This window comes from Macaca nemestrina, chromosome 14 (genome assembly GCF_043159975.1).
Source record: "Macaca nemestrina isolate mMacNem1 chromosome 14, mMacNem.hap1, whole genome shotgun sequence".
NCBI lineage: Eukaryota > Metazoa > Chordata > Mammalia > Primates > Cercopithecidae > Macaca > Macaca nemestrina.
In genome coordinates this window covers 34,622,246-34,647,258 of record NC_092138.1, presented here as the reverse complement: position 1 = coordinate 34,647,258, position 25,013 = coordinate 34,622,246, and the positions used below count along the sequence as shown (strand labels likewise).

The window sequence follows — 25,013 nt, the reverse complement described above, 5'->3', positions numbered from 1 at the left end:
CTGAGGCATGGCTAAATTGCACCAAAATATTCTAGGTATATGGAATTGATACAGGTGGGCTCTGCTCAAATCGTGGAATTTCTCAAGCAAAGTTTCTGTGGTCTTTGATTCCACCAGAAGGACTGTATTCAAGAAAGGAAGCAGCAATATAACCCTACTTTCTAGTATTCTGACATAGACAGACAAATTGATTGATTGAAAACTACGTTCACCATATGAATACATTTTTTTCCATCTTCACTTCTGATTCCAAAGGATAAAATTTCCCAGAATACCAGATGTAAGACCCTGTAAGAATTTTGTGCCATACTCTTGTACTACTGCCCAATTATCACTGTCTTCACTGTCAGATAAGTCATTATGTACTATTGGCTTAAATTGATCAATTTAGAATCTAAATTTGGAACATCCAATTAGACAAATTAGCTAAGATAACAAAATTCATTTATAATTATCTAGACCCCCCAAAAAACCCCTCTCAACTATCTGACTGAAATTTGTATTTTTAACCCACTGTGTTAAGTAGTAAAGATTAACAAACACAAATGAAAGTTTTTTAAGGTTTTAAAAAGTCAGAATTAGCTGGATAATTAAACTAATTTCTTCACAGAGGGTAGAAAAAAATCCTAAGATCTCAGGCTAGATAAATTTTTATTTAGTGATGAGAAGAAAAAAATATTTAGAAAATGTACTTGTGGCTCAAGGAATATTAGAAAACCTCATATTAAAAATAGATAAAATCCTATCCTTCATATATAGAGATTAAAACTGTTTTTAAAAAATCACCTCACAGTCCATAGTTATATGCTTATAAGAAAAATAGAGACTAAGATTTAACTAACAATTTAAATGGCTAAAAGTGATAGATACTTTTATTATTAATCAGGAACATATGAATTAAGTGGAGTTCAAGGAAAATTAACAACATGCTCTTTACACCACTGCCCAAGTAAAGTTTAGTAACATTATATATAATCCCTCTAGAACTTACTGTCCTTTGGCAAAACTGTAATACTAATGCCAGGATCACTAAGTTTGATGAAAGGAGGATTTCCTGTCTTCCTGTCTTCTTCTCTGATAAGTAGAATATTTTTGGCGCACACATTCCCATGAATAAGGGTGTTTTCTTCCTATTAGAGTTAAACGCACATATATTCAAATATCAATCCACAAATATTTGAGCATTTAGTAGTTCAAGCCCCCAAAACAGATTTAAAGAAGAAAAATATATAAGATAGTATAATAAATATTAATTTGGAGGCATGCATTGAGAAAAAAGGAAATTTATGACTCCTAACTATGCTTCCTGTTTTACATTTTAAATAACACAATAATCTATGCTTGTGATGAAATGAATAAATTAAAACTACCCAATGCCACTTAATGTGAGTTCTAAGGCTGAGATGGTTTGTGTTTCTGGATGGGAGCTGACATTAAGAAACACTACTTCAGTTCTGCAGCAGAACATAGGTGGCACCCTGAGGGGTCTGATCACTGGCAGGCCCTCTGGTACTCTTCTCTGTCAACGCTGCTTTCTCATGGACCATAATGTACAATGGCCCAAAAATAGAGAAGCACATGTTGCTGCATAATTTTTGGTTGGATTTTCTAAATCCAAAAGACACAAAATACAGACTATTAGTAGTTCTAAGATATTGATGGGATGACAAAACTTTTTTTCAAAAGTGATTTTACATACATAAACATATGCCTAAAGTAATCTCTTTTATCACCTAACACAGACTGTTTTACATGAATTGGCATCCAATTACAGATTTATTTTTTGTTTCCAGGTAAAGATAATTTGTATATTGTTTTATAAAATAAAACAGTGTCTTTTTGATAAAATGGATATACTACTTACTAGAAAATGCATGGCCCATGCCAACTGTTTCGCAACTTCAAGTTTCCATAATATATTTATACAATTTTTATTCTTTTTCAGGTATGTATCTAGTGATCCAAATTTTACAAACTCCTGAACCAGAATATCTGCATTAAAATATAAGTAATAATAAGGCTTAAGTATAAATATAATTAAATATATGTAATTTAAATCTTCATATACTTACATGTGACTATTATAGGTAAAGAAAGTAAATTAGGCAAAACTCAAAACTTCAAAGAAAACTTAGTGGATACACAGCATTATATTTTTGGTTTTTAGTTTACTTACAACAGCAAGAGTAGGAGTCTAAACAATTATATGTTATTTTTTATATATATATAACGTAAATGTATAATATATAATATACCAGCACACCTTTATATATTAGTACTGAATTATGGCTGTTTTTTTTAAAAAAATGAAAATTTCTCACTTAATTTATCATCCACATAACATTTTAGACATTCAAACCTTCCTGAAGTTCTTCTACACACAAAAATTACTAACAATGTCTATAGTATTATAGACATAAAGGAGAATTTGAGTTCTAGCTCCATTTAATCTTTTAATTTATTCTGCAAAAAATACAAAAATGTTTTGTGCTGCTTTATCTTTAAAACTTTTTTTAAAAAAAAAATATAAAACATATTTTTCCAGAAAAACAAGTGTTGGCTTCCAAAAACAATCCTGGACTCCTTCGTGGTCCACAGGAGCCTCTCAGATACCTCCATATAACAGGTTCCAAACCACTGCTTTTGAAAATACTATCAATTTTCAAAGATATGAAAAAATGTTATACAAGTGTAGATGTGGATTTAATCTGCATTACTAGTGGAAAATAGGGAATTATATAAACAATTTTCTTGAATGTAAACTTTGTGAGGCACTAAAATACAGGCATACCTCGAAGATATTACCAGTTTGGTTTTAGACTACCATAATAAAGCAAGTCATTAATTTCTTGGTATCCCAATACATATAAAACTTGTATTTACACTATAATGGAATCTATTTAGTGTGCAACAGCATTATATCTTTAAAAAAAAAAAAAAGAATATACTTTTAAAAAATACTTTATTGCCAAAAAAGGTGCTAATGATAATCTGAGCCTTCAGAAAGTTGTAATCTTTTTGCTTGCGGAGGATCTTGCCTTTTGATGTTAATGGCTGCTGACTGATCATGGTGGTGGCTGCTTAAAGTTCAGGTGGCTGCAGCAGTTTCTTAAAATAAGACAACAATGATATTCACTGCAGACTCTTCCTTTCATGAAAGACTTCTCTGTAGCATGCAATGCTGTTTCATAGCATTCTACCCACAGTAGAACTTTACAGGGTCAGTCCTCTCAAACCCTGCCACTGCTTTATCAACCAAGTTTATGTAATATTCTAAGCCTTTTGTTGTCATTTCACCATGTTCACAGCATCATCACTAGGAGTAGATTCCATCTTAAGAAACCACTTTCTTTGCTGATCCATAAGAAGCAACGCCTCATTCTTTAAGGGTTTAATCATGAGATTGTAGCAATTGAGTCACATCTTCAAGCTCCACTTCTTAGTTCTCTTACTGTTTCCACCACCTCTGCAGTGACCTCCTTCATTAAAGTACCATATCCCTCAAAGTCATCCAGGAGGGTTAGAATGAACTTTTCCAAATTCCTATTAATGTTACCATTTTGATTTCCTTCCATGAACCATGAATGCTATTCCTGGCATCTAGAATGGTGAATCCTTTCCGTAAGTTTTTCTACTTACTTTACCCAGATCCACCAGAGGAATCACTATCTATGGCAGCTTAGCCTTACAAAATGTATTTCTTAGATAATAAGACTTGAAAGTTGAAATTACTCCTTGATCCATGGGCTGCAGAACGGATGTTGTGTTACCAGGCATGAAAATAATATGAATATCCTTGTACATCTCCATCATAGTGCTTGGGTGACCAGGTGCATTGTCAATGAGCAGTAATACTTTGAAAGCAATCTTTTTTTCTGAGCAGATCTCAACAATGGGCTTAAAATAGTCAGTAAACCATGCTATAAACAGACGTGCTGTCATCCAGGCTTTATTGTTCCATTTATAGAGCACAGGCAGAGTAGACTTAGCATAATTTGTAGAGCCCTGGGATTTTTGGAATGGTAAATGAGCACTGGTTTGAATTTCAAGTCACCAGTGGCATTAGCCCTTAGCAAGAGGGTCAGCCTGTCCTTTGAAGCTTTGAAGGCAAGCACTGACTTCTCCTCACTAGCTGTGGAAGTCCTAGATGGCATATTCTTCCAACAGAAGGCTGTTTTGTTTACATTTGAAAATCTGTTTGTTAGTGTCACCATCTTCATCAATGGTCCTTGCTAGATCTTCTGGATAACTATCTGTAGCTTCCACATCAGCATTTTCTGCTTCATCTTGCACTTATGCTGTGGACATGGCTTCTTTTCTTAAACCTCATGAACCAACCTCTTGTAGCTTCCAGCTTTTCTTCTGCAGCTTCCTCACCTCTCTCAGCCTTCATAGAACTGAAGATCAGTAAGGTCTTGCTCTAGATTGGGCTTTGGCTTAAGGGAATGTTGTGGCTGGTTTGATCTTCTATCTAGAACTTTCTCTGTATCATCAATAAGGCTGTTCACTTTCTTGTAATTTATGTGCTCACAGTAGTAGCACTTTCAATTTCCTTCAAGGACTTTTCCTTTGGATTCATAACTTGCCTTTTTAGTGCAAGAGGCCTAGCTTTCAGCCTGTCTTGGCTTTCAGCATGCCTTCCTCACTAAGCCATCTTCATCAGTGGTCTTTGCTACATCTTCTGGATAACTTGCTGCAGCTTCCACATCAACATTTGCTGCTTCATTTCTAGCTTTCGATTTAAAGTGAGAGATGGGTGAATATTCCTTTCACTTGAACATTTAAAGACCATTATGGGATTACTAAATGGCCTAATTTCAATATTGTTGTCTTGGGGAATAGGGAGGCCCCAGGAGAGGGAGAGAGACAGAGGAATGGCTCATTGATGTAGCAGTCAGACCACTCACTGCATTTATCTATGAAGTTTGCCTTCTTATATTCTCTCTGTTTGAGACACCCCAGAATAATTACAATACTAGCATTAAAGATTACTGATCACAGATCACCATATGGTTTTTTTTAAAGTTTGAAATGTTGCCAGAATTACCAAAATGTGACACAGAGACATGAAATGAGCACATGCTGTTGGAAAACTGTTGCCGACAGATTTGCTAGACACTGGGTTGCCAAAAACCTTCAATATGTAAAAAATACAATATCTAAGAAGCACAATAAAGCAAGGTGCAATAAAATGAGGCATGCCTGTATACTATTAAAGCTTGGGGTATGATTTATACTTTTAGTAGTTTCTATGAACAACCTAAATTTAACCAAAAAATATATCTAGTATCATATCAACACAATATTTTCAGTCAGTTCCATTAAAAATTAAGTGTATCATTTATATGCTTTGTCTTCATAATTCCAGAGAAGTTTGTAATGAAAAGGCCAGTTATTCCAATGCTATGTTGAACCTGCCATAATCTCTTTTGCTGTCATGAACACAAAATATTATAGACATTTGTTTCCTATAATACTCTATTGTTTGGGCATTGTAACCTTCTACTTTTAACTTTATTCATTGGTTTCCTTTTTCACAAGATATAACTGAACAGTCCTACAGTGTTTTCAGTTTCAAAAATATTTAATTCCTGTTAAATTATGGGTTACACTGACACCTAGCTGTGATCCTGAAACTGAATTTTCTATATAAACAAAAATAGATGATCTGAGAAAGGCATTAGAAAGCCTGTAGTTTTACTTACTCTCCTCTCCACAGACACATACTCCATAATTTAAAACCAAATGCTTGTGAGAAAGCTTGCTCATCATGCTTGCTGCTTCAAAGAAAGACTAAGGAAAAGAAAAACAAAAAGTACAAAGAATTGTTGTTTGACTGTTGTCCATAAGTACTCAGTTCAGAAAATTCTCTCTGCCATAATAAAGATGCACTTTCTCCTACTCTCAGCATGACTATAGATAAGGATACAATGTGCTTTGGTCCCTTTATATGGACCTGCAACGACCATCAACGTTCTGAGGAAACCCCTGTGTAAGTCTGGAATATGGAGATCAAAGTGAGAGACAGCAAGAGTGGTACAGGAATCATGAATGATGCCAGTCAAACAGGCTTGATGCTTAACACCTGAAATAGAGGACAGATGTACAACCAGAGGTAGACATCAGAGATAGATATAGGGAACTGAGTTAGATGGATGTAGCCTTTAAATAATACTTCCTAAAGAATTAAAAATGTGCAGATAAAATATCATGACATCTGTGTTAGGACACTAGCATAGTTTTAACATCACTCCAATTCCACTAGACATTGACTAGAACCACTGGGTATGACTGTTTAGTGAATCACGATCACCAATACTGTGGTGTTCTGGATTAGAACAACTCTTTGGCTTGAACTTTTCACATCATCTTCCACTAACACCCTTTAAGATATTGTAAGTATCATATCTTGCTGTGTTCGGAGCTCTGGCAACTGGCCACAGGGTCTGCCAGCTAGCATCTCTGGATGATGCCCAGAGGCATCCAGATTTCACTAAGTATGTTCCTTAGTACAGTGCCTTTGAAACTTTTTTTTTTTTTAAATAAATGAAATTGTAGAAGAACCTCTGTGTAACCCATAAAGCTCTGGGGAGCCAAGTTTGAAAATCATGGCCACAGTATATGCAGAAATGTAATAACACTCCTAACATGCTAAACATAATTAGTTTGGAATTAATTTTTTGTAATCCTGTAATTTTCAAACCCTGTAATTCTATAGCCCCACAAGAATATATCCTCAGAGAAGTCCTTGATACATTTAAAACTTACAATTTTGAAAAGCTGCACACGAGTATGTTGTATGAATATGAGAGTACATCTTTAAACAGCATAAACTACATGAACTAAAGAACATACACACCTCTGAATAGTTTCTATGTGCTTTATCCAGAACTTTTAAAAGAACTTCTGTTTCATGAAGTTGACCATAGTCTCCTACTTCTCTTCGTATGCCTTTAAAAATCTTTGTGAAAGTGCCTTGGCCAAGGCTTTCATTCTTCAAGAGAAAAAGGTAAAAGTAAAGAATGAGTAAAGATGGAGAACAAAGTAGGAACAAGAAAATACGTTCAACGAGGAAGAATTTTTTTTTAATCCATAAGCAAGTATTTTCCTTAGAGTCTAAATCCAGATTTGAGACTCCAAATTAATTCTTTTATTCTGCTTCCTTAAATATTAATGAGAGACAGAAAACAAGGATTAATGAATTAAGTGTATTTTGGCTCTACTTGGTTTTGAAATCTCCTGAATGGGCTATAATTATCACTTTTTAAAAACAGAGTCAGTGTTTACCTACATTTGCTTACATGAGAATCATTTTGTTTGCCTTTCCTACTAGTACAATAGAGAATGTGGTCTGCAGAGGCAGAATATCTGACTTTTTCTTATTACCACTTTTATGACCTTGTACAGGCTATTTAATCTCTGTGCTGCAGCTGTCTTGGTTTCTTCATCTGAAAAATGAGAAAAGTAACTATTTTCCCATAGGATTGTTATAAACAGTAAGTGAATAAATACAAAAAGCCCTTAGTACAGTCCATGACACATAGTAAATGTGCATTAAGTATTAGCTATTACTACTAATACTAGTATTTCTTGCATATCTTTACAAAGTAATTGTTGAAAGCCTGCACTCTGAAGTAACGCTGCTTGTGTTCAAATCCAAGGTCTACTATTTATTAGTTTTGTAATGTTAGTCAAGTTACCTGGCCACTCTGTTTCCTATTATTCACATGAGGACTTGTCTCCTTAAAGAGCTCAGATATCAGTTGTTCTTTCTCATTCTGCCTAACGCCCCTTAATCCCTCTTTCATATAACCCATTTCTTTCTCCCTAACCCCTACATTCTTAATAATTTCTTCAGATCTAGCTTGCAGTTCACATCTCTCTTCAGCTATAAGTAATTTCCTTTTCATCCTGTATATTCTGTTTTAATGTCAGTGACGGTATTTATCATTTCTATGTTTTCCTGAAATCTTTTTTGTTTGTTAAAACAATGTCTTATTTCTCCATGGTTTCAATTCCTTTTCTATCTTTAAACATGTATATGTATTTTATAGTCTGTATCTGAAAATTCTGTGATAGGAAGTTCCTGGAGTTCTAATTTTGATGTTTGTTGGTCTACTGACTCTTACTTAATCCTGCATTATTTCCTTGTATGCTTCTAAATTTTCTATTAAAAGCTCATGTTTGGAATGGTTTTATCTGTGGGAATCATGGGTTGCCTAGGTTAAGAGTATTTTTTTGTTTCTTCTAAGCACCACACAATATTAGGAGAGGACCACATTTAATTTAGAGTTTCTCAGTCTATGTAGGTAGTATAATGAAACCCAAATTCAAAAGCTTGTGATGACAAATTCTTAGGAGAGACTGCTTTTCCTCACTAGAAACCCAATTAAAAATGACAAAATTCCTTTTCTTCTCTGCTTGCCAGTGGGTGAATTTTTCACATTCTATATATTGTTTTACTGAGGATGTATTTACTTAAGGGTCCTAGTTTTATTCAGGGATAGTCTCACTTTTAACTCCTTGCCTTGTGCAGGTCTGAGACCTGGCCCTTTTAAATTGCTTTTAAGTCTTAACCCCCTTGATAAATGTGGCTGATCACCAGTCTCACCACCTGGCAGCCAAATTATCAGATCTTATGGATTACAGTTGACTCTTGAACAGCATGGGTTTGGACTGCACAGGTCCATTTATGTGTGGATATTTTTTCAATAAATCCAGTGGGCCCTCTGTACTGGCAAAGCAGGTTCTGCATCTGCAAGGAAACTCAGATGGAAAATATAGTATTTCTGCACTCCAGTCTGGGCGACAGAGCAAGTCCTCCTCTAAAAAATAAATAATTTTTAAAAATAATTACTAGTTACTTTTTAAAAGAAATACAGTGTTCATAGGATGTAAAACCCGTGTATATGGAGGGCCAACTTTTCATACCCACAGGTTCCACTTAAGTATCCTCACATTTTGGTATCCATGGGTAGTCCTGGAACCAATCCCTCATGGACACTGAGAGATGGCTGGATTTTTGTCTCAGTTTCTTCTTTATTTTTAACCCCTTGAATTTCCCTTATTTTCTTGATAACTTGAGAGTAACAATATAGGTCTTTGTATATTTTTAATTTTTAATTTTTGTGAAGAATCATTTTTAAATTTCCAAAAAGAAAATTAAGATTCCATTCTTAGGATAATTAAGATAATTAATTTTGCTAACATCTAACACAAGGTTGGTATATCTTTCAAAGGAAAAATACTTAAATCACAACTAAATTTGTATATGTTAAAACAAAATAATTCCAAATGACACATGAATGTAAATCAAGAAAACAGATGTTGTTTTAAAAGGACAAAAAAGACAGTAATCAGTATCTAATGACTTACAAATATCAAATCTTCATTTCTGATTTTGTGAAACACCATTTGGTTCATATGAGTAGGCCTCTGTAATGTTGGTGAGGTTGGTACATCAGAAACACCATTCGTTCTGAAGACTAGAAGGTTTGATTTATCTGAAAAAATAAAATACATATATATCACATCAAAATACACTGAAAATATGAATTGCGCCAAGGAGGAGTAAAATGAAATGTGTTCTATATATAAGAAATGCTTAATAACTCCTCATTGTTCTTTTTTATAATAGAAAATTATTTTAGGGGTTAACTCATTGAACTTTGATGTATTATTCTTAGTTACTTCATATATTCAAAATTATAATCACTTTCTTAACTAATGTAATTTGAATTTTGATGTATTCCTGCCAGTTATTTCATTAATTCAAAATTATAGTAACTTCCTTAACTCATACAATTTTTCAGAAATTTTAATAATTTTTAATAGTAAGCCTCATTATTTCAAGGAATTTCCAACTTTACTATCTTTATTTTTAAAATACAGCAATTAAAATCCTCAAAGTATATGAAAATTTTTACTTAAAACAACATGAGAATTTAGTAGTGAGATCTTACTAGTTCAATAAATGACATCATACCACAAAATTATTATGTTTAAAATCTCATTTTAGAATAATTGAACTTCAAGTCACTTCTAGACCACCAAAACCAAAGTAAACAATCTTATTTGATGATGCTTGTACAACAGAATAAGATAAAATTAACTTTTAGAGCTGCTTCTTTCATATATCCTTTGAAATCAATGTACTAAAGATACTTCACACCACATACACAATCCATGACCAGTAATTTAAAAATAACTAGAAAATTATCTTACCTTTTGGCTTTGGGGGACAGCACTTAGTAAACTGGAAAATTATATTGTCTGAGCGAACGGTTTCCATCTGGTAACAATTCAAAAGATCTTTAAGACTGCTGAAGTTCTTCTTTGTCCCACTGAGGTTGTACTCTTCATTCTCATTTTTTGTAATCAAACAGTGTTTATATTCAATGACATTTTCTCGCTGTATAAGTTTAGTTATAAAGAAAGGGAGGGATACTCACAATGGACATCATAGTGATTATTCTGACAAAATGATATCACAAGAACAAGCAACGGAATAAACATTTGAACCAAGAATCCAATGTAGTGCCAGTATAGTAATAGAAGTACTTAGTTCCTCAAAAGGGCAATTTACAATTTCTCAGCCTATAAAAGTGGTTTAAAAGTTGATTTTATGAAAACGTATGGAAGAAGGCAATGATAATTAATAGCAATAGTAATACCATCCTTAATAGCTTCCCATCATTTGTAAGATAAAGCCTAAAACAAATGTAGCATATAGAGCCTTCCATGAGCTGGTTTCTGCCTCCATCTCCAATCTCAGCTCCTGCCACTGCCAACATACAACCTATGTTCCAGCCATATTAAATGACTTAAATCACTTCAAGCAAATGCCATGCTGCTTCATGCCTTGATAACTCTTCATGCTATCTCTCTACCTAAGAATGTATACCCACTTCTTCTGAGCAGTGAACCTTTCTTTATTCATTCATCAAAACTCAGTTCAAGTACCACTTTTTCTAAGAGGTCCTCTCTCATGCTCACCTCATTGCACAAGCAAAGGTGAACATTCAGACATTCCACTGCACCACCATTGTATTTGTATAATTATCTTTAATATGACATTTTTAATATTTTGCAGTTTTTAAATATTTGCCTTATGCACTATATTATGAACTTGTTCATCTATTTTTTTAAGGTGCATTTTATAAACATATTCATTCTACTCAGAAACATTTATATAAAATCTACCAATACCTCAAGGTCAATCAAGTTCTTCCTATGCCAAATGACCTTTCTTGTTTTTTTTTTTTTTTTTTTCTGAGACAGTGTCTCACTCTGTTGCCAGGCTGGAATGCAGTGGGACAATTTTGGCTCACTGCAACCTCTGCCTCCCGGGTTCAAGCGATTATCCTGCCTCAGCCTCCCAAGTAGCTGGGACTACAGGTGTGCACCACCATGCCCAGCTAATTTTTATAATTTTAGTAGAGACAGGGTTTCACCATTTCACCACGTTGGCCAGGATGGTCTCGATCTCTTGACCTCGTGATCCACCCGCCTTGGCCTCCCAAAGTGCTGGGATTACAGGCGTGAGCCAACACACCCAGCCAACATTTCTTAATAATTGTAAACCTGTCTGTTACTGTCTATATTTGCCTATGCTAGATAATTACATGTTCGATTTAGAATTTTTTGTATACTTGAAAATTTTTGTTTGTCCAGTAGATAAGTTTCTTGAAGATAGGGCTGTAGCATAAACTCTCTAATATATAGCTCTCATATTAGGATTGGCACATACAGTGAACATAAAATATATATATATAGTTTTTGAATTGATACTTGAATATAATGTACTATTATCTGTTATAGTAAGAGGATACTTTGAAATTAGGATAGATTACCAGTTTTACACAAAGGTGAAGTGATGGTGTAACCTACTTTCTGTAATCTACCCTCTACATATGCCAAATATAAGTTGCATTTTATAAAAATTAAAATAATTGAATAACAAAATTCTTATTTTCTCTATTTTTAAAAATCAAGATAAATTTGGAAGCTTCTATAAATGTTCTTAGGATTTATACTATGAAATTGCCTCATAAGTGATAGTAAATAATCACAGATGAGATCCAAGATGATCTGTATTAACAGTGGGGTTTTACCTTTAAAACATGCATTGTAGACCACTATTCTTAATATTAGAAAATCACCAGTTAAAAGTGCTTCAATGTGTCTGTTTCTTTGTTATTGCCCTATTTTTCTCTAATTCTGTTTCCTGTAATTCTGTAACCACTGTTAATAAACAGAAAATTTGCTTCCAATTTATTTTGTTCTACATCATGTGCAGGGATTTCCAGTTTTGCAAAAAAAAAAAGAAACATCAAGACACTTGATGAAATACCTTTTGACACACTGGTAACACCAAAACATCAGAAAATAAAATAAATGCAAAATAAAAAGATAGACATAAATTATTTTATATTTTTATATAAACCCTGGGAATTGTATCTTATTTATTTGTACAGAATCTCTGAGGAAATTAAGCATTATACTAGTTATATCCTATATATAGCTATAATTCTGAGTATTAAAAAGGAAATATGGTAAATAATATGCAGAGGAAATTAAATGAACTAAAGTGTTACTATTAATAAGTGTGACATACTAACCTCGACAGCAAAAGTCAGAAAATATTTATTAAAGTCCTTAGGACTGCATCGAAGTACATACAGTCCAGTCTGATTACCTGCTTTCTTCAGTTTACTAATGGCAAAATCCATCCTAAAGGTAAAGAAGAAGCAATTTGAATGATAATATAGCAAGCACCATAACATTATGACCAAGTGTCATCTAAAAAAATCAAAAGTCAAATCTAAAACTGTCAGAACTGTCTCCTCTACTTTATATGTTTAGCAATAATCCTTCAAAGGAAAAAATCAAAGTACCAAGCTATTTTGCATAAGTTCAAACCATTTCAAGGGACAATTATATAGCTTTAAAAACCAATAAAAATAAGACAAAATCACAAAGAACAATTTGTTCATTTGATTTTTCTGCCTGCTGATTACAAAGTTAGTATTTTTAAAATCATATTCTCTGAAAACTTCATTTAACCATAAAGATAATATGTCAGAAAATATTTATATCTCTTCTACAATAGCAGTTACTGACATAGAAATCTGAATGCATGATTTTATTATTTAGTATGATAACAAAGTCTAAGAGAAGAACCATGGCAACTGACAAAGACAACTGATTTTTAAAATTTTCTGTTTTTTGAAGCTGCACACCTTGAAAGAAAAGCAAAATCTAATCTATACAAAAGCAAGAATCATTCTGTTTCACTTATCACCATATTTCTAATATATAAACCAATGCTTGCACATAGTAGTTACTCAGTAAATATAAATAAAAGAATGTTTGAATGAATTTATGGATACATGAATAAAGGCAAGGAGTTTTAAAAATATTTAACATGTAAATTACAGACGAAGTTCAAGTAGTACAACTTTTTCACAGCAACCATATTCATTACTAAAAAAATATTAAGCACAGACTAAATCAAGTCTTTATATTACCCAAGATGTATTTTCTCAAATACTTAGGGGTAGGTTAAATGCAAAGAACATAGTATGCTCACGATCCCAGATTTTCCCTTTGCTCAAGTTATTCAAATCTGCTGTCAATATAAACCACATCCCACCTAAGAGATCATTAGGACTTAAGCTAAATAGATGTTATGCATGTTATACATGATAGCTGGCTTTACCCAGTATTAAAATAAGGATCTACAACCATGTGAGCCAATATGATAGTTACTAGCCACATGTAGCTATTTAAATGTAAAGAAATTAAAATTCAGTTCCTCGGTTGCACTAGCCACATCTCAAATGCTAAACAGCCACATGTAGCTAGTGGCTACTGTGTTACACAGCACAGATACAGAATATTTTCATCACTGCAGAAAGTTCTACATAGCACTAGTCTAGAAATGTGGACATCATATACATCTTGTGTTTGAACCTTTCAGTAGGAGATGGACTATCCAAAAATAAAGCATTTTCAAATTTTGCACTGTGGCTTCCTTACAGTATTTTAAAATTAATAACACATAAATTGGAGGTCTTTTTTACTAACATTCAGGAGCGAATCACACATAGGCATGATTAACAAATGTTAAATTTGTACAAGTTATAAATATTATAGATTGGGATACAGATGGTAAATTATATACTAAATAATTCTAATTATTATGTAATCTGATTGCAAATAGCCTTTTGTTTAAAAAAACTTGTCAAATTAATGTTTTTTCCTAAACATACATGTATCACTCTGTTAAATCTTCTTTGTAAATATATCATTTACTTTTCTAAAAATTTACTTTTAAGTCTGTATTACTCACGAAATTGGGCCATGACAGTTGCTTTGTATATTTTCAAGCACTGTTGGAGGTGCTACTTCTTTACAGAGGTAATGATGTGCATCTGCAGTTAATCTATAATATCCATCAATTAATGACACGAAAGACAAAGCTTCCCTTAATGAGCTAAGTTCAATTTCCTAAGCAGAGAAAAGAAAAAGAAACAGCACGTTTTAGAAAGTCAACTCCATGTTAAATATTGAAAAATTTTTTCATTCCATGTTTTTAGAGTAATTCACCTAAATACATTTTCTTCTAAATTGCTCACATGTCTTTTATGGCTCAGTACTCAATATGAATTACAAATTCTTATGTCTGATATTTAAGATCCTCCTAAATACAGATTATCATACCTTCCCAGTTATAGTTCATTCTATATCCATCGTTTTACTTTATTTTCCAATGTCCTTCTTAGACTAATATACCAGTTATCTCAGCTAGAAATCTATTTAATACAATATAAAAGTTGAGATTAGAAATCATGAGCATTTCTTTTCTTTTCTTTCTTTTTTTTTTTTATTATACTTTAAGTTCTAGGGTACATGTGCACAACGTGCAGGTTTGTTACATATGTACACGTGCCATGTTGGTGTGCTGCACCCATTAACTCGTCATTTACATTAGGTATATCTCCTAATGCTATCACTCCCCCACCACACACAATAGGACCCAGTGTGTGATGATTCCCTTCCTGTGTCCAAGTGTTCAATTCCCACCGATGTTCAATTGCTCATTGTTCAATTCCCACCGATGAGTGAGAACATGCGGTATTTTTGAGGGTCTTGCTCCATCGCCCAGGCTGAAGTGCACTGGCACAATCTTGGCTTACTGCAACCTCCACCTCCCAGGCTCAAGCAATCCTCCCACCTAACCCTCATGAGTAGCTGGGATTACAGGCGTGTGCCACCATGCCCAGCTAATTTTTGTATTTCTAGTAAACAAGGTTCTCGCCATGTTGGCCAGGCTGGTCTCCCAACTCCTGACCTCAAGTGATCCACCCACCTCGGTCTCCCAAAGTGTTGGGATTACAGGCGTGAGCCACAGACTACATACCAATTATATACTACTAAAGTATTCATGCTACAAACTAAAATGTTAGGAAATGTAGCTATGCTATGATTTTTTTTGTCCCCCCGCCTCCCCATCAGAGTCTTGCTCCGTCGCCCAGGCTGGCATGCAATGGCGCGATCTCGGCTCACTGCAACTTCTGCCTCCAGGGTTCAAGCAATTCTCCTGTCTCAGCCCCCCAAGATGCTGGGATTACAGGCACACGCCAAGACGCCCAGCTAATTTTTGTATTTTTAGCAGAGACAGGGTTCCAACATGTTGTCCAGGCTAGTCTCAAACTCCTGACCTCATGATCCACCCGCCTTGGCCTCCCAAAGTGCTGGGATTACAGGCGTGAGTCACCATGCCCGGCCTGATTGTATCTTAATACATATGTGAACATATAATCAGCCTAAAATGCAGCATGTTACTTAAATGCGAAAATATATGTACATATATAAAAATATTTATATTTTTACATGCAAAAAGTCAGTTATATAAAGAAAAAAGCCCCATTTGTAACAAAAAGGATGCAATATCAATAATTAACAAAAACTTCAAAACACTCTTATACAACTTTTTATTTAAATATACAGAAGATTAACCATGTTCTTGGTAGGAAAATCCAATATGAGAAAAATGTAAAATTCCTCTCTAAATTAATTTTCTAATTTGTCTCAATCACATTAAAAATACCAACAGATACCAGAAGCTGTACCTAGAAAAACAGGGCAAACATGAGATTCAGAAAATCAGATCCAATATAAGATAGATGAAAACACAGTTACCAGGATGAGAAAGGAATGACCAAAAATTACAGCTGTACTAAATAATAGCTGTACCTAGAGAGCTTCCAGTCCACACTATAAAGTAAGACACTGTGATCGAAGAGGTACTTCTCCTGAAAAGAAGTAAAAACACTATCATATGTGACAGGTTTGATGACGTGAAATTTTGTATTGAGAAGTCCACTACTTTACAGAGTTCTTGTAGAAAATGAAAATAAAGCTAGATACAAAGGAAAAATCATAAAGCAATAATTAAACCCTGGAAAAAGTTATATAAGAATGAAAATGTGATTACAGCATATTTCTTGGCCCAGCCATGAACAATATTTACATAATTTAAAAAAATACAGAATAGAGTCCTAAATCAAAAATTATAATAAAGAGAAAAGCGTATGACATGTTTGAACGATAAAAGGTATTTAGTGGCCAGGCGTGGTGCCTCACACCTATAATCCCAGCACTTTGGGAGGCCAAGGCGGGTGGATCATGAGGTCAGGAGATCGAGACCATCCTGGCTAACATGGTGAAACCCTGTCTCTACTAAAAATACAAAAAATTAGCCAGGCATGGTGGCGGGCACCTGTAGTCCCAGCTACTCGGGAGGCTGAGGCAGGAGAATGACGTGAACCCGGGAGGGGGAGCTTGCAGTGAGCCAAGATCGCACCACAGCACTCCAGCCTAGATGACAGAGCGAGACTTCATCTCAAAAAAAAAAAAAACAAAAAAAAACAGGTATTATAAAAGATATTCTAAACAAAATTAAAAGACTTGGAGGTTACAAACATGTACAACAAAGGAATATACCTAACATACATTGTGGGAATAAAACCTATAAAACAATTAAAAATAAAAAAAGAAAACTAGTCAAAGGATGTGAAAAGGCAGTCCACAGAAGAATAAATATTAAAGCTGACCTATAAACACGAGGTATTGCTCAATCTCAGGTTCTAATTAAGGAAATGAAATATAACAGGAGAGCATTATTTACCCATTGATTTGGCAGAAAAATTAAAAGATTGATAACATCCAATGTTGGCAAAGGGTACAAGAAAAGAGGCGTACAGATACATTGGAAACACCTTTTGAGAAGTATTTTAATAATCTATCAAAGTTGTAAATAGTCATACCCTTTGAACTAGCAGTTCACTAACTGGTATCCCTCTTATTGATATACAGGCACATTTTGTTTACTACACTTCCCTTTATTGCTCCTTGCAGATATGACTTTTTTTTTTTTTTTTTTTTTTTTTTTTTTTTACAAATTGAAGGTTTCTGACAAACTTATGTGGAGCAAGTACAAGTCTATCAGTGCAATTTTTCCAATAGCATATGCTTACTTCCTGTCTATGTGTCACGTTTTGGTAATTTTCACAAAATTTAAACTTTGTTATTATTATACCTGTTATGGTTATTTGTGATCAATGACCTTTGATGTAACTATTGTACAGTTGTCCCTCAGAATACAAGGGGAATTAGTTATAGGACCCCTGCATATACCAAAATCTGAACATATTCAAGTCCTGAAATCAGCCCTGCAGAACTCATATATGCAAAATGTCAGCCCTACATATATGCAAGTTTCGCATCCTGTGAATACTATATTTTCCATCAATGTTTAGCTGAAAAAATTGCATATAAGTGGACCCACACAGTTCAAACCTGTGATGTCCAAAGGTCAACTGTAATTGTTTTGGGGCACCACACACTGGGCCTATATAAGATGGTGAACTTAAGTGATAAATTTCTATATGTTCTGATTGCTCCATCGAATAGCTATTTCCCTTTCTTTTTCCCTCTCCTCAGGCCTCCCTATTCCCTCAGATACAACAATAATGAAATTAGGCCAATTAATAATCCTATAGTGACCTCTAAGTATTCAAGTGAAAGGAAGATTCACCCATTTCTCACTTTAAATCAAAAGCTAGAAATGATTAAGCTTAGTGAGGAAGGCATGCTGAAAGCCAAGACAGGCTGAAAGCGCTAGGCCTTTTGCACTAAAAAGGCAAGTTATGAATCCAAAGGAAAAGTCCTTGAAGGAAATTGAAAGTGCTACTACTGTGAGCACATAAATTACAAGAAAGTGAACAGCCTTATTGATGATACAGAGAAAGTTCTAGATAGAAGATCAAACCAGCCACAACATTCCCTTAAGCCAAAGCCCAATCTAGAGCAAGACCTTACTGATCTTCAGTTCTATGAAGGCTGAGAGAGGTGAGGAAGCTGCAGAAGAAAAGCTGGAAGCTACAAGAGGTTGGTTCATGAGGTTTAAGAAAAGAAGCCATGTCCACAGCATAAGTGCAAGATGAAGCAGAAAATGCTGATGTGGAAGCTACAGATAGTGATCCAGAAGATCTAGCAAGGACCATTGATGAAGATGGTGACACTAACAAACAGATTTTCAAATGTAAACAAAACAGCCTTCTGTTGGAAGAATATGCCATCTAGGACTTCCACAGCTAGTGAGGAGAAGTCAGTGCTTGCCTTCAAAGCTTCAAAGGACAGGCTGACCCTCTTGCTAAGGGCTAATGCCACTGGTGACTTGAAATTCAAACCAGTGCTCATTTACCATTCCAAAAATCCCAGGGCTCTACAAATTATGCTAAGTCTACTCTGCCTGTGCTCTATAAATGGAACAATAAAGCCTGGATGACAGCACGTCTGTTTATAGCATGGTTTACTGACTATTTTAAGCCCATTGTTGAGATCTGCTCAGAAAAAAAGATTGCTTTCAAAGTATTACTGCTCATTGACAATGCACCTGGTCACCCAAGCACTATGATGGAGATGTACAAGGATATTCATATTATTTTCATGCCTGGTAACACAACATCCGTTCTGCAGCCCATGGATCAAGGAGTAATTTCAACTTTCAAGTCTTATTATCTAAGAAATACGTTTTGTAAGGCTAAGCTGCCATACATAGTGATTCCTCTGATGGAGCTGGGTAAATAGAAAAACTTATGGAAAAGATTCACCATTCTTGATGCCAGGAAGAATGCTAGTGATTCATGGAAGAAGGTCAAAGTGTTAACATTATCAGGAATGTGGAAGAAGTTGATTCCAACCCTCATGGATGACTTTGAGGGGTTCAAGACTTCAATGGAGGAAGTCACTAGGATGTGGTAGAAATAGCAAGAGAACTAGAATTAGAAGTAGAGCTGAAGATGTGACTGAATTGCTACAATCTTATGATAAAATTTGGACAGATAAGTTGCTTCTTATGCATGAGCATTAAAAGAATGGTTTCTTGAGATGGATCTAGTCCTGGTGAAGATGCCGTGAATGTTGTTGAAAATACAGCAAAGGATTTAGAATAAAGTTTAGTAGATAAAGCAGTGGCAGGGTTTGAGAGGACTGACTCATTTTGAAAGAAATTCTACAGTGGGTGAAATGTTACCAAACAATGTCACATGCAACAGAGACATCTTTAACGAAATGGAGGGTCTATTGATGCAGTAAATGTTGTCGTTATCTTAAGAAATTGCTTCAGCCAACCCAACCTTAAGCAACCACCACCCTGATCGGTCAGCGCCATCAACATCAAAGTAATACCCTCACAAGCAGAAAGATTATAACTCTCTGGAGGCTCAGATTATCATTAGGATTTTTTAGCAATCAAGTGTTTTAAATTAATTTTTAAGACATAATGCAGTTGCACACTTAGTAGACTTGATTATAGTGTAAACATAACTTTTATATGACTGAGAAACCAAAAAATTTATGCAACTCACTTCATTGCAATATTTGCTTTATGGCAATGGTCCAGAACTGAACTAGCAATATCTGACATATGCCTATATACATTTTTCAAACATCCTACAAAAGACTTAGAATCTACAGAGACTCTACAAATTGATCAGAAAGTGACAAGCCAATGAAAAATGTGCAAAAGACTGTCACAGGCACTTTGTAAGAAGGATATTCAGATGAACAATAAGTAAGTGAAAAAGTACTCAACATCATTACTCATCAGGGCAATGAAAATAAAAACTACAATGAGCTACCAGTACACATCCACCAGACACACAAGACATTTTTAGACTGACAAAATTAAGAGTTGATGGGGATATGAGACAACTGTAATTATCATGCATAATTGAAGGAAGAGTGAACTGACAGAAGTACAAAAAATTGTTTGGCAGTATACTAAAGCTATAACTATGACTCAATAATCCCATCTCTAGGTATATATACACAAAAAAATGAGTGCATGAGTCCACCAAAAAATATGTAAAAGAATGTTCATAGTAAATTTATCCCTAAAAGCCCCAAACTGAAAGCAACCCAAATGTCCATCAACAGAATAAATTTAAAATTTGAGATATAGTCAAACAATTCAGTACTACCCAGCAATAAAAAGGAGTGAACTGACACATGTAACAACATAAATGAATCTTCAAACATTATACTAAGTAAAAGAACCTAGATTTTAAAAGAAAACATACAGTATCATTCCATTTATACAACCTTTGTTAATAGATAAAACTAAGTGATGGTAGATGATAGGTACCTTAAGTTAGGGGTGGAGGTGAATAAGTGGGAAGATGCATGTGGAAACCTTCTGGAAGTAAGAGAAGTATTCTGTTCTTTGAGGTGGGTATGGCTACAAAGATGTACAAATATGTAAAAATTCATTGAGCTATACACATAAGATTAGTGTGCTTTACTGTGTTCATGTTATAGCTCAATAAAAAGTAAAAAGAAAAATAGGCAACAAAAGTTGAACTAGCTAAAACTACAAAACTACTGTGCATCAAAGGACACAAGCAACATAGTGAAAAGCAATCTATGGAATGGGAGAAAATATTTGCAAATCATATATTTGAAAAGGGATTAATATCCAGAATACACAAATAATTTCCATAATTCGGCCAAAAAACCTGATTCAAAAAATGAGCAAAGGACTTGAATATATATTTCTTCAAAGAAGATACACAAATGGCAATACATATATTAAAAGATGCTCAGTAACACTAATCATTAGGGAAATGTGAATCAAAATCGCAATGAGATACTACTTCACACCCATCAGACGGCTACTATCAGAAAACAGAAGATAACAAGTTTTGATGAGCATGGGGAGAATGTACTCCTGGTAGGAATGTAAAATGGTGCAGCTACTGTGGAAAACAGCATGATGGTTCCCTAAAAAATTACAAGTAGAATTACCATATGATCCAGCAATTCTACTTCTAGGTATGACATGGTTTGGTTCTGCATCCCCACCCATCTCTCATCTCGAATTGTAATCCCCATGCGGCAAGGGAGGGACATGGTGGGAGGTGATTGAATCATGGGGATGGTTTCCCCCATGCTGTTCTCATGATAGTGAGGGAGTTCTCATGAGATCTGCTGATTTAAAAGTGGCACTTTCCCCTGCGCACTCTCTCTCTTCTGCTGCCATGTAAGACATGCCTTCCTTCCCCTTCACCTTCTGCCATGATTTTAAGTTTCCTGGGCCAGCTATGCAGAACTGACTCAATTAAACCCTCTTTTTAAATAAATTATCCAGTCTCAGGTAGTATCTTTATAGCAGTATGAGAACGGACTAGTAGAAGGTATGTATCCAAAGGAATTGAATGCAAAGTCTTGAAGAGATATTTGTACATCCATGTTCACAGCGGCATTACTCACAATTGTCAAAAAGTAAAAAAGCGACCTGAATATTCACTGATGGATGAATGAATAAACAAGTGTGGTATATGCATGACACAGAATACATGTATATATTAAAAATGAAGGAAATTCTGATACATGCTGTAATACAAATGAACCTTGAATATATTATACTAAGTGAAATAAGCCTGTCACAAAAAGACAGTATTGTTTGATCCTGCTTTTATGAGGTATCTAGAGTCGTCAAATACATAGAATAAGAAAGTAGAGGGCCTGGGCACAGTGGCTCACGCCTGTAATTCCAGCACTTTGGGAGGCTGAGGTGGGCAGATCACGAGGTCAGGAGTTCAAGACCAGCCTGGCCAACATGGTGAAACCCCGTCTCTACTAAAGATAAAAACAAATTAGCCAGGCATGGTGGCATGCACCTGTAATCCCAACTACCCAGGAGGCTGAGGCAGGAGAATTGCCTGAACCCAGGAGGCGCAGGTTGCAGTGAGCCAAGATCGCAATGTTCCAGCCTGGATGACAAGGTGAGACTCCACCTCAAAAAAAATACAGAAAGTAGAATGGTGGTTGCAAGGACTGGGAAGAGGGGGAAATGGTGAGTTTTTATTTAATGGGTATAGACTTCAATTTTGCAAGATAAAAGAGTTCTGGAAATTGGATGCACAACAATGTGAAAATACTTAACACTACTAAACTGTACACTTAAAAATAGTTAAGATGCTAAATTTTATATTATGTATATTTTACCAAAAATTATAAAAAGAAATAAATGCTAGAATGAAGAGGAAAACGATAGTAAAAACAAAATGTTACTAACACATAATACACTGGGAAAATGCAATAATAAGCAAAAATTATTTTCCTATATCCAAAAATAATTTGGTAGGAAAATACACAGAGAAAAAGTATTAATCTTAATAAACAACAGAAAAAGCAAAACATATCATGAATAAAATAAAAAGAAACATGATGTGTCAATATGAATAAAATGATCAAGAATTACTGAAAAACATAAAACAATACTTGGGTATAAGGAGAAATACAATATATCCCTAAAACAGAAAATTTAATATGAGACAGAAATGTCAGCTCTTCCCAATTTGTTGCACAATTCCAAAAAAATGTCAGTGTAATATTTTTAAGGAGCTTTACAGATACTCAGCAAAGAAGTTAGTGTCACACTTAAGAGCTTAGGTTTTCAAATCATGCATTTGAGTTTAAATAGCCCTACCACTTAACCAACACCGTGCCCTTGGAAAGTTACTTAACTTCTCTGTATTGCAGACTTAAAATTAAGCCAAGTCCAAATACAGTCCCATAGAGAAGTTCTTTAGGTTACTACAGTTTGTTCACATTAAGATCAATAAACTCTCCCAGAAACATTTATTATAGATCCACATTGAGGTTGATAATTAATCATCCTTTCATGCATCCATAAAATATTTATCAAGCTTTTTCTAAACTAGGCCCTGAGTACACTGTGCAAGGTATAGGGGGTACAAACACACATAAAAATATGATCCTTACCTTCAAAAGGCTCACAGTCTACTACGCACTAGGTGTACTATCTTATTTTTCTCTAAGAACAGAAAACTGCTGAATTAAGTGAGTTGCAAATTAGTTATAATTTTGGTAATATAACCTGGAACAGCCAGACAGGTAAGCCATATAAATACTTAAGATAAATGGATAAATAACATTAATAGGACTAGTTTAAGCCAGGAAGTGTCAAGAAGCATCTGAGTTAAAAAGAAGACAGAGCAGATAAATGAGAAACTTAAGAGCAAAGTATAAAATAATTCATTTCTTCCATTTATATTAAAATAAATTCGATTTCTGAAGCTATTTAAAAAAGAGAAAGGGTTAATCTTTTAGAATCAACTATGTCTTATAGCTTGGGTGGGGCTGACCTGGGATTGATTTACATTTTGTTATATAAGTTCCAGACATCATTGTTTTATTTTTCTCCTTTAATTAGGCAGTATAACTGGCACATATACATCCCTATTGATAAAATATTTTAGTCAGGGGTGAGCGTTACATCAGAGAACTAGTATAATCTAGAGAAGAGATAGGGGAGAAAGTAACTGGTGCTTTGCTAATCATAAAAATGAGTAAAAAAAGTATGGTAATGTACAAGAAACTCTGTAGGAAGATGGTGTTGATAGTAATACAAAAAGCTAGATGTTATCAAAAAGTTTACTGAACTGATGTTTATGTTTAGAGTTATATTTAAAACTACAATCAAAATTCCTACCAGAAAATAATTTTGGTACTAAGATTCTAAAATACATATTTCTGAGAATTATAAAATGAAACCATTATTCAACCATAAAGCAAACTTACCAGATTTTTACCATCTTGCTTATGGATAGTTACAACTCGGCTTTCATCTGAACCCTCTTGGTTTGCTTGCTTAATACTGACATCAATAATATTAGGAAAATCGCAATATAACTGTAAATCCTATAATTTAAAAGCATGTAAAATTAAAAATGTAGAATTTATGGAGCCATTTTAAAACAAGACTTATGAAGAAGACAACATTCATTCCAAATTCTTTAAAATAAAAAAGGTATTGATAACAACAGATAAGCATTAAATATGATTTCCTCTATCAATCTAACCCTAAGACTATGCTGTATCTTGTTTGACTTAAAAATGAGAGCATTAAATGATGCCAGGAATCTAAAATGTGCTATGGCACTCTTCAATTCAATTAACATTAGTAGAAACCACTGCCAGAAGACTGGAAATGAGACTACCAAAGATGAAAAATTAAAAAATCATCCCTCTAAATCTCTAGTAACAATCTGTGAACAACATGGATACTAATAAATTTAAAACTTGCAATGCAAACCTAAAAAAAAATTAATTAATTATTTAGCAGGTATATATTATCATAAAATCAATTAATATTAATCTTTTCTAGTTAACGAGTTTTATAATTATGCCTTCTGTTATCACTAATAGTGAAAGAAAGGCAAAACTCCTTTAAAATCACTATTAGAATTGGATACCTTTCTGAAACTGTAATATAGTCATTGCTAATTATTTTGTCATAAAAAATTAAATGAAAAAACCATTTAAGAATAGCAGGCAAAGAATTATATGACCTTGATAGCTTCACACTATTAAAAACTTCCACTTCTATCAAATGGGAGAAGTGCAAGACCATGTTG

At 34.2% G+C, this 25,013-nt stretch overlaps 1 protein-coding gene across 4 annotated transcripts in view; it reads right to left on the bottom strand.

The window, feature by feature from the left end:
• Positions 1-25,013, bottom strand: part of LOC105491847 (Janus kinase 2) — a 162,034-nt gene that overhangs the window by 54,736 nt on the left and 82,285 nt on the right. For all 4 annotated transcript variants that reach the window (XM_011758564.2, XM_024796070.2, XM_011758566.3 and 1 more), the window contains 9 exons: positions 24,178-24,297; positions 14,354-14,511; positions 12,621-12,732; positions 10,225-10,411; positions 9,376-9,503; positions 6,860-6,994; positions 5,706-5,793; positions 1,865-1,992; positions 992-1,130 (listed from right to left, as the gene is read on the bottom strand). In XM_011758564.2, the coding sequence (XP_011756866.1) occupies positions 992-1,130; positions 1,865-1,992; positions 5,706-5,793; positions 6,860-6,994; positions 9,376-9,503; positions 10,225-10,411; positions 12,621-12,732; positions 14,354-14,511; positions 24,178-24,297 (1,195 nt within the window). The remainder of the gene's footprint in view (positions 1-991; positions 1,131-1,864; positions 1,993-5,705; positions 5,794-6,859; positions 6,995-9,375; positions 9,504-10,224; positions 10,412-12,620; positions 12,733-14,353; positions 14,512-24,177; positions 24,298-25,013) is intronic.